Source organism: Brienomyrus brachyistius, chromosome 15 (assembly GCF_023856365.1).
Source record: "Brienomyrus brachyistius isolate T26 chromosome 15, BBRACH_0.4, whole genome shotgun sequence".
NCBI lineage: Eukaryota > Metazoa > Chordata > Actinopteri > Osteoglossiformes > Mormyridae > Brienomyrus > Brienomyrus brachyistius.
The window spans coordinates 19,190,585-19,203,563 of NC_064547.1; the positions used below are offsets into that span (position 1 = coordinate 19,190,585).

At 49.7% G+C, this 12,979-nt stretch overlaps 2 protein-coding genes across 5 annotated transcripts in view; both read left to right on the forward strand.

Annotated features, from left to right (window-relative positions):
• suco (SUN domain containing ossification factor) overlaps positions 1 to 4,061 on the forward strand; it is a 29,666-nt gene extending 25,605 nt beyond the window's left edge. For all 4 annotated transcript variants that reach the window (XM_048975970.1, XM_048975972.1, XM_048975973.1 and 1 more), the window contains 3 exons: positions 124 to 215; positions 925 to 980; positions 1,951 to 4,061. In XM_048975970.1, the coding sequence (XP_048831927.1) occupies positions 124 to 215; positions 925 to 980; positions 1,951 to 2,334 (532 nt within the window). In that variant the 3' untranslated portion in view covers positions 2,335 to 4,061. The remainder of the gene's footprint in view (positions 1 to 123; positions 216 to 924; positions 981 to 1,950) is intronic.
• Positions 4,062 to 4,655: 594 nt separating this feature from the next.
• mysm1 (Myb-like, SWIRM and MPN domains 1) lies at positions 4,656 to 12,810 on the forward strand. Its single transcript, XM_048976393.1, has 20 exons — positions 4,656 to 4,762; positions 5,514 to 5,586; positions 5,768 to 5,838; positions 6,132 to 6,197; positions 6,687 to 6,759; positions 6,913 to 7,011; positions 7,434 to 7,881; positions 7,993 to 8,203; positions 8,668 to 8,798; positions 8,936 to 9,039; positions 9,144 to 9,221; positions 9,364 to 9,449; positions 9,715 to 9,769; positions 9,858 to 9,908; positions 10,227 to 10,301; positions 10,861 to 11,049; positions 11,381 to 11,513; positions 11,669 to 11,774; positions 11,931 to 11,988; positions 12,215 to 12,810. Exons 1-20 carry the CDS (start codon positions 4,704 to 4,706, stop codon positions 12,515 to 12,517), a joined length of 2,469 nt encoding a protein of 822 aa, XP_048832350.1. The 5' UTR covers positions 4,656 to 4,703; the 3' UTR covers positions 12,518 to 12,810.
• The last annotated feature ends 169 nt before the right edge of the window (positions 12,811 to 12,979 follow it).

Consider the following 12,979-nt stretch of genomic DNA (forward strand, 5'->3'; position numbering starts at 1 on the left):
TTACTTAACATCACTGGTCCAATCAGAATGTGCTCAGAGGTCAGGTTGCCTTTTAGAACTCGACCCTCGCGCCCCCCCCCAGCTGAATACCCAGATTTGCAGACCTGTGCTCTGTCCCAACAGGTGCTTCTCCTCGTATGATGACATGAGTCTGAAGCGGAGAGTCTCCTGCCCTCTCGTGCGCTCAAAGTCCTTCCAGTTCCCAGCTGCAGAAGGCAAGTCTGTCCTGTGTGGTCACTCCACCCCCACAGAACCACAGAATGGCGCCCCCTTCTGGGCTATTCCTTTGTTACTCTAAATGTAAATGTTTGTGGGTGGGCTTCAACAAGGGCTACATAGCGTGTTGATGTAAAAAATTTGAGCTGCCTTTGGATAGGTGAGTTAATGATGTCTTATTTTACTCCTCCCCCCCCCATTTGTCCATTATATGGCTGCTGTACCTCCAAAGGGCCCCCCAGTGCTGAGGATGTAGGGGGAATGTCTCCACGTGGTCATGCTTGAAACACAAACATTTTCTCCGTGGCCCTCACATTAGCTGTGGGGTCATAGGTGCCCCACCCTGCCCCATTGTCAGTTTGTCTCTCGTCAGACTTAAAATCACCGCATCTGCATCCGGCATGTGTAGGGTCTCCCCCAGCAGCAGTCCCGCTTTTCCCGACATGCCGTCACTGGGCTGGATTTGTGCAGCTGTTCAGCAAATTTTTACATGATACTTTATCCCCCGATTGGTCATCAAGGGTCTAGAAGGCTCTAGAAAATTCCAGAAGAGTTCCAGGTGATGCATGTACGTGTTGAGCAGGCCAATACCCCGGTTCCTGGTCCACCCTGATCGCCAATGCTGCCCCCCGCTGGCCTCGCCTTGTCCGTCAGCTGGCTTCGTGCTCATCCCTCCATCTAACCTCCACCCCTCTCTCCCCTTTTCAGTGGGTCCCGATGACTTGTTCATTGTAGAACCTCTAAGGTTTTCACCTGAAAAAAAGGTATGGTGTCTATTTTCCCCCTACCCCTGTTTTGGTTTGCCCCAGCTCCGGGGTCGGCCCGATATGCTGTAGTGGTTCTGTTGGGCTGTGGGCCAAACACCCCCTCTAATGACCAAAACATGTCTTTGGGGCAGTTTGACCTGGGGGAAGCAAGGATTCTTACCCACAATGCCATGACACCATGTGAGTCTGAGCTTGCCCAAGCTGTGTTATATCAGGGATTCATGTGTTTCTCATTGCATCAACCCCCGCACCCCCCCAACCTGATAGGGGCAATTCTAGGATTTACACTTCCTGGCCAAAAACCCACTGTTTGAATTTAAATCGGCAAGTACGTAAGAGCTAATGATTGGATCATTACAGCTCGGCAATGTTTTGCAGCAATGAAATTAGCTGAGCACCTGAATCTACTGAAGAGCCAGGTCATCCCACCTATGGATTTTTTCCTTTCCTAATGACATGGGCGTATTCCAGCACGATGATGCCAAGATTCATCAGGCTGGAATTGTCAGAGTGGTTCAGGGAGCAGGAGGAATCATTTTCACACATGAATTGGCCACCAGAGAGCCTTGCCCTTAACTCCATCGAACGTCTTTGAGATGTGCTGAAGGAGACTGTATGGAGTAGGTCAACGCCCCCCCCCCCCCCCCAATCATCAATACAAGATCTCAATGAGAAATGAATGCAAATCTAGATGAAAAAAAATGTTGAGATGCTGCATAAGCGTGTGGAAACAATGCACTGTTAAGGTGTGCCATTTTCCTTTGGTCAGGCAGTGTATTTTAAGGTTGGACCATAAGAGGAGCCATACTTTACACAGAGGTGGCATCCTGATTAGCCAATGATAGATTTTGAATTGAGTGACAATGGGAGGGGCCACTCCAGGGGCCAGTCAGCTTTCAGCTGTGGCCCCGTCCTCCTGAATATCTCCCCAACCCCCATGTGACCTTTCCTCTCTCCCCCCGGGCAGAAGAAACGATGCAAGATGAAAGCCGAGAAGGCGGATGCCTCGAAGCCCTTGGCCCCCGCACCAGCAGCAGCTAATGGAGGCCCCAAGTGCAACGGTGCCCCCCGCCCCCCCCCGGTAGAGACCTGCGTGTCCTTGTCCAGGGACACCCCCTCTGAAGGCAGCTCGGAGGGCTCCTCCCATTCAGAGGAACCGCCCGCATGCGAGAACCAGCCGCCGCCTCCCAGCCGGATGGAGAGGCGGGCCTTCAAACGGCGGCGCTCACGGATGTGTGAACGGGGCCGAGGCGTAGCCGAGCTTCTGCCCGCTCTCCACGGCATCATGAAAGGCAGCAAGGAGATGGGCGTGGGCGCGCTGGGGGTCACCGCACTCTCGGGCCAGGTCTGAGCCACACGTCATCCCCATCCGGGGAACAGACTGGTACCTAGTGGCACCTTCTGCTGGCAGGGTGCGGAACTGCGGCACGACTCGTCTCTCGGGACCTTGCTCCTGGACACGGTGGCCCTGGACTTCGAAGACCCCTTCCTCTTCATGTGCCTTTTCTGTCTGTTTTAGAGATCGATAGGTCGTTCTTTTTTTTTCCTTACAGAGAGAGCTCTTATTTATCGATAAGATGAGAAAAAGCTGTGTATTTTAGTGCAGAGTTTTGTTTTTCTACGGGATTAGCACAGTGACCAGATGGTCGAAGCCTCAAGGGGGCGGTGTCCTGTCCCAGACTTTAGAGGGCACTCTGTTTAGTGGGGGCTCGTGGGGGTGTCAGGTCTGTGTGAGGACTGTGCAGTGTCCACCGTCTGCCTCCTTTGCCTTTTTCCGTTCTAGATGTGGCTTTAACCTTTTGTTTCGTGGGACCAGGAGGTGATTTCCTTAGGTGTGCCGTAAACTCAGCGGCTGCTCAAGGTGGGTGAAGCTGCTGTGAGTCTCTGCCAATGCCCCCACCCCACCCTGCATTCTCAACATCACATCACGCCCCCGTAAGTGTTGAGGATGCCGTGACTCACTCACCCTGCTACAAGTCACGGCTGGCCCCGCAGCCCACATCCTTGGTGAACGAGTTCTTCCTACTTTCACTACTTATGGAATGAGGGAGGTTTTTTCTGACCAAATGAGATGTGTTTGAGGGTCCTGTTTTTGGGAAATATTTTGTTTTTCTGTCAGACACCAGAAGGTACCTCTGATGTGAGTTTTATTTATGTATTTATTTATTTCACTGTCTGCCAGATATATCTTGCCATAGTCCCAGAAGGAGGATCCCCTCAAAGATCCTTCTTTGTCTCCCCCTGCCTCCCGTGGCAGGTACTGCGACGGCACATGCCACATAGTACTCCTTCACATATGTGTTCCCTAAAACACATTTTTAATCAATGGACTGTCAGGACGTACAATACATGCGTCCCGTTGATGGAGTATGGAGCCACCTTTGAATTTAAACGCTTATCTGTTAAGTAAAAGGAAATAGATTTTAAAGTACAGATTTATGATGACGTGCTGCATTTGACTTTTCTGGTACAGACGGTGGGAGTGAACTCAAAGTGAAACGGGGAAGTAAGGCGTTTTATTCTCGCAAAAAGTAACAAATGAAAAAGATTTCATTTGCCGGTGGCAGGACTTGTGTCGATTTAAGGACGGGATCCCTTCGTTAAGCACCGTTCATGACAGTATGAAACATGTTTTTCTTCATTTTATTTGAGGAAAATTTTGTGGGCTGGGTTTGAATGTGACTTCGAGAGTTTTACTAAATATTTTCCACGCGTGCCGGGGTTTGTGCGTCCCCTGCAATGTGTGAGAATGCTGTGTGTCGCCCTCTTCTGGCAGTTGGAGGGGTCGACGGTCGATTCGCTCACATTCTTTAACGTGGTGTTATTTGTACTTTTTGTTGCTGATTTTTCTTACGAGCTCAATGTGCACTTTGTTTCTTAACGAAGCCCCCGAGCACACGCGAGTGCCCTGGCATCCCCCACCCACCCCAAAGGGCCCCGAGGGGTCTACGGGAACACGCTACTTGTTTTCTGTGCGGACGGGCTGCACAGCACTAGTGGAACTGGAGCACGGGTTGGACTCCCAAGTTGTTTGCCATTGGAAACTGTGAATTTCTAAATAAATAACACTGACTTTCACCCGAGCGTGTTGCCTTTGTTTTTTCTTGGTGGGGGGACCTGAAGTCGTGCCCCTTACCCACCGGCTAGGCTATTGCAGTAAAACATGTTTATGGTTGAGAAAGTATGGTTCACAATTCGTGTAAGTTATATTTCAGATAAGCCCATAAATACCCTGATGTGCAATGCTGGACTGTCAGACTCTACGTGCTATTTAAATGGTTATTTTTGGATTGGATTGTTATTACAGGGTGAGAATTAAACAGAGAAATTCAGAAGTATTCATATTTTAAGTGCAAGCTGTATTTCCAAATGGGATGCAGCTTAAATGCAAAGTAAACATCCATCTTCCAACAGCTTCTCCAGTACAGACTCGCGGAGGGTGTTTAGGTACATAATACGAAATTGTTGTTCAATGAAATACTGTATAATCCGTACAGGTTTGTGCGTATTTTCCTCATAAGGGCTTGAAGTAGATATCACAGCGCTACTTTTCGTTCAGTCTAAAAAAAAAGATAAGTAAATAACTTACTCCAGTACAGCGCTCTATAAACGATACTCTAGTGTGCGCATGCGTGCTGTGTTCCTCCGCACCTCTTGGTGTCGCTACTGGAATCGGGTCCACGTGTCGCCCTCGGCGTGACGAAACTTCCGGCAGCCGATATGGCGGACGAAGTGGAGCTTGTAGATATTGAGGGAGATGTAACCGACGTGAATTTGGGGTAAGCAAAAAGTCTGTCCTCCGAATATTATTAATGCGTAGTTGGAGTTGGGCATGGTTGGATACCAGCTCAATCCCCCACCCTCATTTTTCAAATTTCTCGTGGTAATTAAACGGTTTGTTTATAGCACCCAAGATATTCATGTTTACCCGTCAAACAACAAAAATGAATGACAAATGAGAGACTTCTCGCTACCAGTAGTGTCTGTGCCATTGCTTATGCATTTTCTTACTACAAGTCACACGAATGGGTGACGAGTTTAGATTTTCATGAACATTTACTGAACGCAGTGAGGGAGGCGGCGGCTCGGAGCAGCTGACATACGAAGTACGGACAGGCCAGGACGTCTTTCCTTTTAATGCTCAGAGAAATTAAATGTGTGTATGCTGGTTTCATATAAGCGTGCATTCACACTGCTGTCATCAACAAGAAACCCGTGAGAATGTGGCTCGGCAGAACGAAAACATGAACTTGACTGAGCCGCATATTTCTCATCTGAAAACACTTTACCCGACTGTCTGACCACCCATTGGAAAGGCTGTCCAACGACTGATCCCAGCTGTCAACGAATCATGACACATAATGACAACCTCTCTTTAAGCTACTGTACCTGTTAGCACTCCTCGCCGGTACTGAATAAGTGAAATATCCATGCTTTCGTCGTCTACGCTCAACACCCAAAAAAGCGTCTATGAGACATGAGCTGGGCTCCAGAGCTAATTGTGTGCTGTTGTGCTATTGAATATTTTAGGGACGCTGAAGGGAGAGAAATAATTCAAGATCCTTATCTACAGTCCGCATGGAAAAACAGCAACGGGCTCTTAGTAAGTGCTGTACATCGCTCCGTGTCTGCTTACAGTACGGCAGCACCAACGTTCTTGTCTCTTCACGTCATTCATTCGCTTATCGGTTGGGCTGGATAGCTCTTTAAACGTGTTCTGCTCTCTCAGTGGCTGATTTGCACAAGTTTTTGCCCACCCCTTTTATATGTTTGCTGTCTTGTAGCCCTGGACTCTAGACAGCTCTATCAGTGCGGAGAACAGGGAGGCCATAGAGAACATGCTACTGGAAGAGGAGTATCCTTTGATGTACAGCAGTTTGCAAAGTCTGAAGGGTGAACGCTCAAATGGTGCTGCCTGGTGTGTACCATGCTAATGGATGTGGCATGCCGAGGTGGATAGTTCAGGTCCGGAAAGTGAGAATCCAGCCCGTAATTTTGTTTGAACCAACCAGTTGAGTATCCTGTGACGGTGACTATTTATACTGGTTGGTTGAAACGAAATTCTGCTCTTGATTTTTACTCTCTTGACCTGAACCATCCACCTCTGCTGGCTTGACTTTTTGTGGATTTCTCCTTGACTGGTTCCGGGTATTATCTGGCTGGGAAGGAGCTGCCAAAGAGTATGTGGGCGGGTGAGAAGCAGAAGGTGAAGAGGTGAGTACAGTTCAGGGGACCCTCGATGTGAAAACGCTCCCATGCTAAATGTCGACCTCAGTGACGCATCCCTTGGTCTCAGCAACAATGCTACCACATTGCTAGTACTAAGAATCTGCTTGCATGTCCAGTGTTATTTTACAAAAAATTATTAAAAAAATAATAATAATTATGACACTTAGACAATGTACCAGGTGGGTGCAGAGAGCGGGATCAGACAGACCCTGAAGCAGTTGGGGTTAAGGGCCTTGATCAATGGTCCAACTGTGATGCAGTTACTCTGCCAGCCACGGGATATGAATCCACAATCTATTGGATATGGGCACAGATCCCAGACTTGAGATCCACATGGCCCCCAGGAACGAATAATCAAAGATATCTTTTCCATTTTGACTATTGTGTAATTATTTGTTTTATGAACTGAAGCGTTTGCAGTGGTTACCCAACATGACACCTGACTTCTCTCTTTGCTGTGGTCCCGCCCTGTAGGTCTCCTGTGAAACCCTCTGCGCAGCCTGTCCGCTGGGCCGAGGAGGAGAAGGAGCTCTTTGAGGCCGGACTGGTAAGCAGACGTTTATGTGCTTTATATGAGCTGCAGTGATAAATAAGGACGGAGTCTTTGTATATTTTCATTTTATGTTGTGTGGATCGGTTGCAAAAAGCAAGAATACAGCCGATGTAGCGTTTCTGCTCCTCTGTCTGCATGGTGCTGCAGTCTCAGTTCGGCCGGAGGTGGACAAAAATTTCCAAGCTCATTGGCAGCCGGACCGTCCTGCAGGTTAAAAGCTACGCCAGACAGTACTTTAAGAAACAGGTGTGTTTCTGTCCTGTTCCCGCCTTCGTACGATTACTAAACGAGTGGCCATTGAGTTTATTCTGCAGCGTTTTGTCTTTTAAGTTTTTAATACACTCTTTATATTCACTTATAAGTAGGGGGGAAAAAAACTCATGGGGGGTTTACTTGCACAAAAATTTTCTGTCAGAAGGAAAAATGAGTGGTTCAGTGAGATAACCAATCAGGGGTCCAAACAACTAGAGGAGGTGGGACCAAAACATCTGATTGGTTGGTCCTGCCTGCTCTAGCTGCTTGGACACACCTCTTCTACAGTCTGATTAACTCCCATGAGCTTACAATCTTAGATGAAACTTGATTTTACACAGTATTGCAACCAGTGAGATATTGCATTGCTTTGTGCATTGTTCCAGCGTGTTACCAATGTAGGCCTTTAATTTCAGACTAAGCTGGAGAACTCACCGCATAAGAGCCCAGGGGCCCCTTGCGGATCAGTGGGCAGGCCACCGCCCGGTGCTGCTGGCTCTGTCAAGGATCACAGCACCATGTTGTCCAATGCGGTGCGGATCGAGAGGCTGTCAGACGACGAGGATGTGGACATCACGGATGACCTCGACGACGAACCGCTTCTGAGCAGTCAGGGGGAGCCGGTTGAACAAGGGCCTTCTGAAGATGCTGCAGTCCAAAGTGTGGAGCCTCTGCCAGCCCCTTCTCCCCGGCCCTGTTGCTCTGTTGAGCTGACCCCAGAGGCTGCATCTGAGGTGGTGGGTGAGGGTGTCGCACATGCTCACTGCGACCCCACGTCTGCGGAGGAAACGGACCCCCAGCCAGCTGGGCCTGGCAGTGCAGATGGAGGATCTGCTTCCGAACGGGAGGACAGTAGTGGAGCAGGTGACCTCTGGCTTTGTTTGTGTTTTTTTCTCCATAAAAATGTCCCGTGGGCCCGCTCTTCCGGGTCAGGGTTTGACCTGCCTGCTCTGCTGCTGTCCGTCCTTCCCTCAGGCCCAGCAGAGGGCAGCACGAGCCTGGATGATGAGTACGAGGAGGAGGACGAGGAGGAGGAAGAGCTGAAGGCCCCAGAACAAGAAGTTCAACTTGACCGAAGGGCCGTCACAGAGGAGGAGAAACAGGCCGTCTCTGAGTTCTTCGAGGGCCGTCCGTCCAAGACGCCCGAGAGATACCTTAAGATCCGGAATTACATCTTAGAGCAGTGGTACGTGTTTACAGGGCACAGAGCCCCTACTGCTGATATACTGCATTAAACCTGGGTCTGAGGTCATGTGACCTTCTCTGCCAGTCCCACAGCGTTTAAAAGCAGGATGAAAGATTATATATGTGATCTAGTGCATGGGGGGTAGTGATGCTAATTAATACTTAAAATAAAGACAGTTGTTATCCAGAGGCTTGGATGTTGGCTATGGGACGTTAGCTGGCCAATACAGAATTTGTTATATTAATGCAGGGCCTGCATTCAGATATTTCAAAAACCCAGTAGCTAACAAGTCAGAAGATCATAGGTAGCTGACTAGCAGAACATGTGGCTTCAGCATCTCCCGAACTTCTATTCAGTGCAGTGACTGTGCAAATGCACGATTTAAGTGATGATAAACAGCGGCACTGCATTACCGTGGGAGAGTGTCCCAGGCTCCTCAAATCAGCATCTGCCTGTGTTCACAGGGAGAAGGTTAAACCCAAATACCTGAACAAGACGTCAGTGCGCCCAGGCCTGAGGAACTGCGGTGACGTCAACTGCATCGGGAGGATACACACCTACCTGGAGCTCATCGGCGCCATCAACTTCGGCTGTGGTAATGGCTCTTCCACGGCACATGGCATACCGCTCAGCCTCGCGGCTCCCGGCCACCGTCGCCTCTCCTCTCCTCTCCTCGCCTCGCCTCTCATCTCCTCGCCTCTCCTCTTGCTCAAACCGTGTTCCCTCCTGCAGAGCAGGCCGTGTACAACCGGCCCAGGATGGTGGAGCGCTCCCGGGCAAGGGAAGGCCGGGATGCCCTGGAGGCGTACCAGCTGGCTCAGAGGCTGCAGTCTATGGTGAGGGCCGGCGTTGGTGGCAGATCCTGTGGCAGCGAGAGCATCCATGCCGCCGTCACTGATGCTGTTTTTATGGTCACCCCCCCCCCCCCCCCCCCCCAAAGCGTGCAAGGAAGCGGCGAGTGCGAGACATGTGGGGAAACTGGTGCGACGCCAAGGACCTGGAGGGGCAGACCTTTGAGGTAGGGCTGGGAAATTCCAAGCAAGACCACCAGGGGGAGCCTGTCGCGTGTTTAGGTGACGTGACAGGGCTGTCCCTCTCAGAAAGGTCTCTGTGTCAGAGCCCCAGTTAGTACACCTGTCGTATACGTTTGCCATCTTCAGCACCTCAGCGCAGAGGATCTAGCCAAAAGGAGGGAGGATTCCTGTAAGCGGCAGCTGAAAGCCAGCAAGGCATCCAGGCAGAGAAGGTGAGCGTCTCCCCAAGGCCACTGCTTGTATATAAAATATTTATGGTGTCTTGATGTTAATGCTCCCAGCTGGTCTTGCTACTCTCAAAGGACATAACACTTATTTCAGCCGGTAACATTAACCTTTTTGTGTTCTTTGATACTCTACGTACTCTATTTCTACATTAAAGCTCTTTAAGGTAGGTCCATTCGGGCACGTTGAGTGGAGGCCCAGTGGAAAGCTGCCCTTTAACCTGGGCCCTCTATCTCTCTGTCTTTGTCCTAGCTCCTTTGACCCCTTCCAGCTGATACCCTGCCAGGAGTTTGGCGATGAAAAGCAGGTTGGTGTAACCTTACGCCCGCTCTGCGTGCTGTTAAATTTCTGCGTTGGTTGTCGTGCGTCTGAGGGTCCCGTCGTTTGTTTTGCAGGAGCCGTTTCGGGTGGCTGTGTGTGCAGAGGCACTGATCATTATGGACATGGTAGGTTTAGCACATTGACCTCTGTCCTGCTTATATTACAGCGCACAGGGCAGTGTCTGCAGTGAAAGGCTTTGTGTCACTGCGGTACACAGCGCGTTACATCTGCTACTGGGCAACGACGTTTTCTCTTCATGGGGATCAGTAAAGTTCCATCTCATCTGATCCTGCTGTTCTTTAGACGGATGGCGGTGTGTAGTAGGTCTTGACCATCCTGCTTAGCTTTGCCAGAAGGACGCGGTGGCTCTGCAGCGTGGCAGGACCGGCACTGACCCAAAGTCTGGGAGAGTCGCTGACTGCTGCCCTCGTTTCTCCCCTCAGCACTCGCACGTTTCCATGGGGGAGGTCATCGGTCTGCTGGGGGGCGAGTACAATGAGGCAGGCAAAGTGCTGAAGGTGAGGAACACCCATGGGAATGCGAAGGATCTGCTGTAGAGTGTGAAGATGTATGGTGGTGGTGATGATGAAGATGGTGATGATGATGATGACTGCTTTTAATAATACTGTGTGAAACACGTGACTGGTAGGGGTGTAACGGTACACAAAAATTACGGTTCGGTATGTACCTCGGTTTTGAAGTGACAGTTCAGTACGTTTTCGGTATAAAACAGAAAAAGGGTAATTTGTATCTTATACTGGGGCTGTACCCTTGTACTTGTACCTTTTAAGGTACAGAAATGGACTCTGAGGAGCATCCCAAAGGTACAAACGGCATTAGTGTACCATCAATGTTCCTCAGAGTCCATTTCTGTACCTTAAAAGGTACATTTATCTACAGCTGAGGGTACAATTGGCAGATCCTTGAGAGTACAGCCCCAGTGACAAGCAGTGCTTCAGATATTTACCCTTTTTCTGAGAGTGTATGAAGTGGTATGATGCTATGATTCTGGTAGTGGTGAGATCATAGTGAAGTGGTGGTGATGGTGATGGTGATGGTGAGTGGAATCCTCCGCAGATCTGTGCCGCAGAGCCGTGCACCAGCCTGAGCACGGGAATGCAGTGCGAGATGGATCCAGTGTCTCAGACCCAAGCGTCGGAGCAGCTGGCCGGCCGGGGCTACGACGTCGTCGGCTGGTATCACTCGCACCCTGCATTTGACCCCAACCCCTCCCTCCGTGACATTGACACGCAGGCCAAGTTCCAGGTGAGATGCTGCACCTACCTGTCCACGCATCACTGTCTTTCTGTCCTCTTGTTTAACTCTAAGATGTTTCTGCTGTGTTACATTTTTGCAAGCGGTCCACTGCTTCTCGAAAGTGAAATGCTTTTTATTGGGCTTTATGTGAAATTGTTCCTTCAGCTTTGCAGATAAGCATTTATGGAGGATACATTAATAAAATAAGTGACTTCCTTGGTGGAGATAATGCACTGACATGTGCTTTAAGCCCGGTTCCCGGTGTACAGTTGACTTTTGGATCAGATTCGGGTCTATTTTGTTGAGGTAGTTCCTGACATTTCAGCTTCCCTGCTTTCAGGGCTATTTCTCCCGCGGCGGCGCCCCCTTCATCGGGATGATCGTAAGCCCCTACAACCCCAGCAACACCTCGCCGCACTCGCAGACCACCTGTCTGGTGGTGAGTGAGGAGCAGGGCCCCGCAGGCTCTCACAGTACGTACCGCTGTTCCCTCAGCGTTTGCCCTTTCTGGATACAGTGAGACAATTCACGGACGCCTTTGCACCTGTTGCTGTTTCCATCGGTCACAGACGTCTTTGCGCCCTGTTCCTCTTCTCCTCAGTCACAGAACATTCCCTTTGTCCTCCAGGGATCCCTTTTAAGTTTGAGATCCACGAATTGTGCGAGGAGCCGAATTGGGTCCAAGTGATGAAGAGAGCAGAGTGGATAGTGAAAAAATACAGAGCGTCTCACAGGTAAGGAGGTAGTGTGGTATTTGTGATGTAGCGGTAATTTTAGGAGTGGGGAGGGCCTGGTTACGGTCCCTACTTGGGGTAGGGACAGGTCTGATTAACACGTAAAACTCTGTCTGTCTCAATGTGAAGATTTTCCTGCTGTGGTTTTATTTCCAGTTGCGTGCCGATGGACAGATTTTTCCGCAGAGATTCCGACCTTACATGCCTGGACAAAGTAAGTACTATCAGCCAATCACATGTGTAAGGGTTGGGGGATTGTGCTGGAGTCATCTGCCTTCATCTCGTTTAATGCAGTAAGTCCCTCCCCGGTGCACTGGCTACACCCACATCAATGGGGTCTAAGGAATCCTACACTGCGATCAGCCATGCAGTGATGCTCACTTTAGGCACTGTTAGCACTGGCTTTGGCCTTCTGTTATCTGCAGCCCTTTTCTTTACAGATGTTGGCCTCCTTGAGGAAGTTCCTAGAGCAGCTGCAGGACAGCACCGTGGAGCAGTTCCTCAGTCAGGTGGAGACTCTGTTTCTCTTGGAAATCTCGGCAAATCAGAAGAGCGACCGGGGCGACTCGCCTACCTTAAAGCGTCAAGGACAGTCAGACGACAGCATCGCGTTTTCTGCCGCGCCATCTGACGGCGACGGCTTTTACGCACCCTCCCCGACTCTGGAAGGGGCGGGGGCTGAGGAACCAGCCAGTGAGGATGGAGTCTCCTGTGATGTGGCAGCCAGTGTGGGTGGGGTGTGAAGTGAGGGCTTAGAAGATCCCGCATTCCTTATAAAATCCACAGTAAATGGCAGTGTTCCATTTTTCCGTTTGTTTTTCATGTTACACAGAAACTGTATCTTCAAACAAATTTCCATACCATTTCCCAAGGCTTGGAATGCACTGTGTTTTATAGCTTGTCAATCACTATAAGAAAATAAGTGTGGTAGTTTATCCCGTGATGCATTTCAAATGTGCTGTATGCATCTTTGTTAATCCACAAGTAAAATGGTACATCTCAGTATTAACCCAGTAAACGGCCCTTATACATGTAACACCTTGTGGTTGTAAATTAACTCTTTACAGCTGTAGTATTTACTGTACAAACAGCAGATACCACTGCAATACAAAATGCCACTACAGGTGTGTCGGGAGCTGGGAGGGAGCAAAAATGTGGATTGTCAGACCGTCCCCATGGACTGGACTGAGAAAAGCCGCGCTGAA

Bases quoted from the DNA above. Each gene is read 5' to 3' on its own strand.
- mysm1 (XM_048976393.1), top strand. From the start codon at position 4,704: ATGGCGGACGAAGTGGAGCTTGTAGATATTGAGGGAGATGTAACCGAC. The intron at 8,204-8,667 runs GTACGTGTTTAC...CTGTGTTCACAG, and splicing joins AATTACATCTTAGAGCAGTG to GGAGAAGGTTAAACCCAAAT. The intron at 9,450-9,714 runs GTGAGCGTCTCC...TCTTTGTCCTAG, and splicing joins AAGGCATCCAGGCAGAGAAG to CTCCTTTGACCCCTTCCAGC.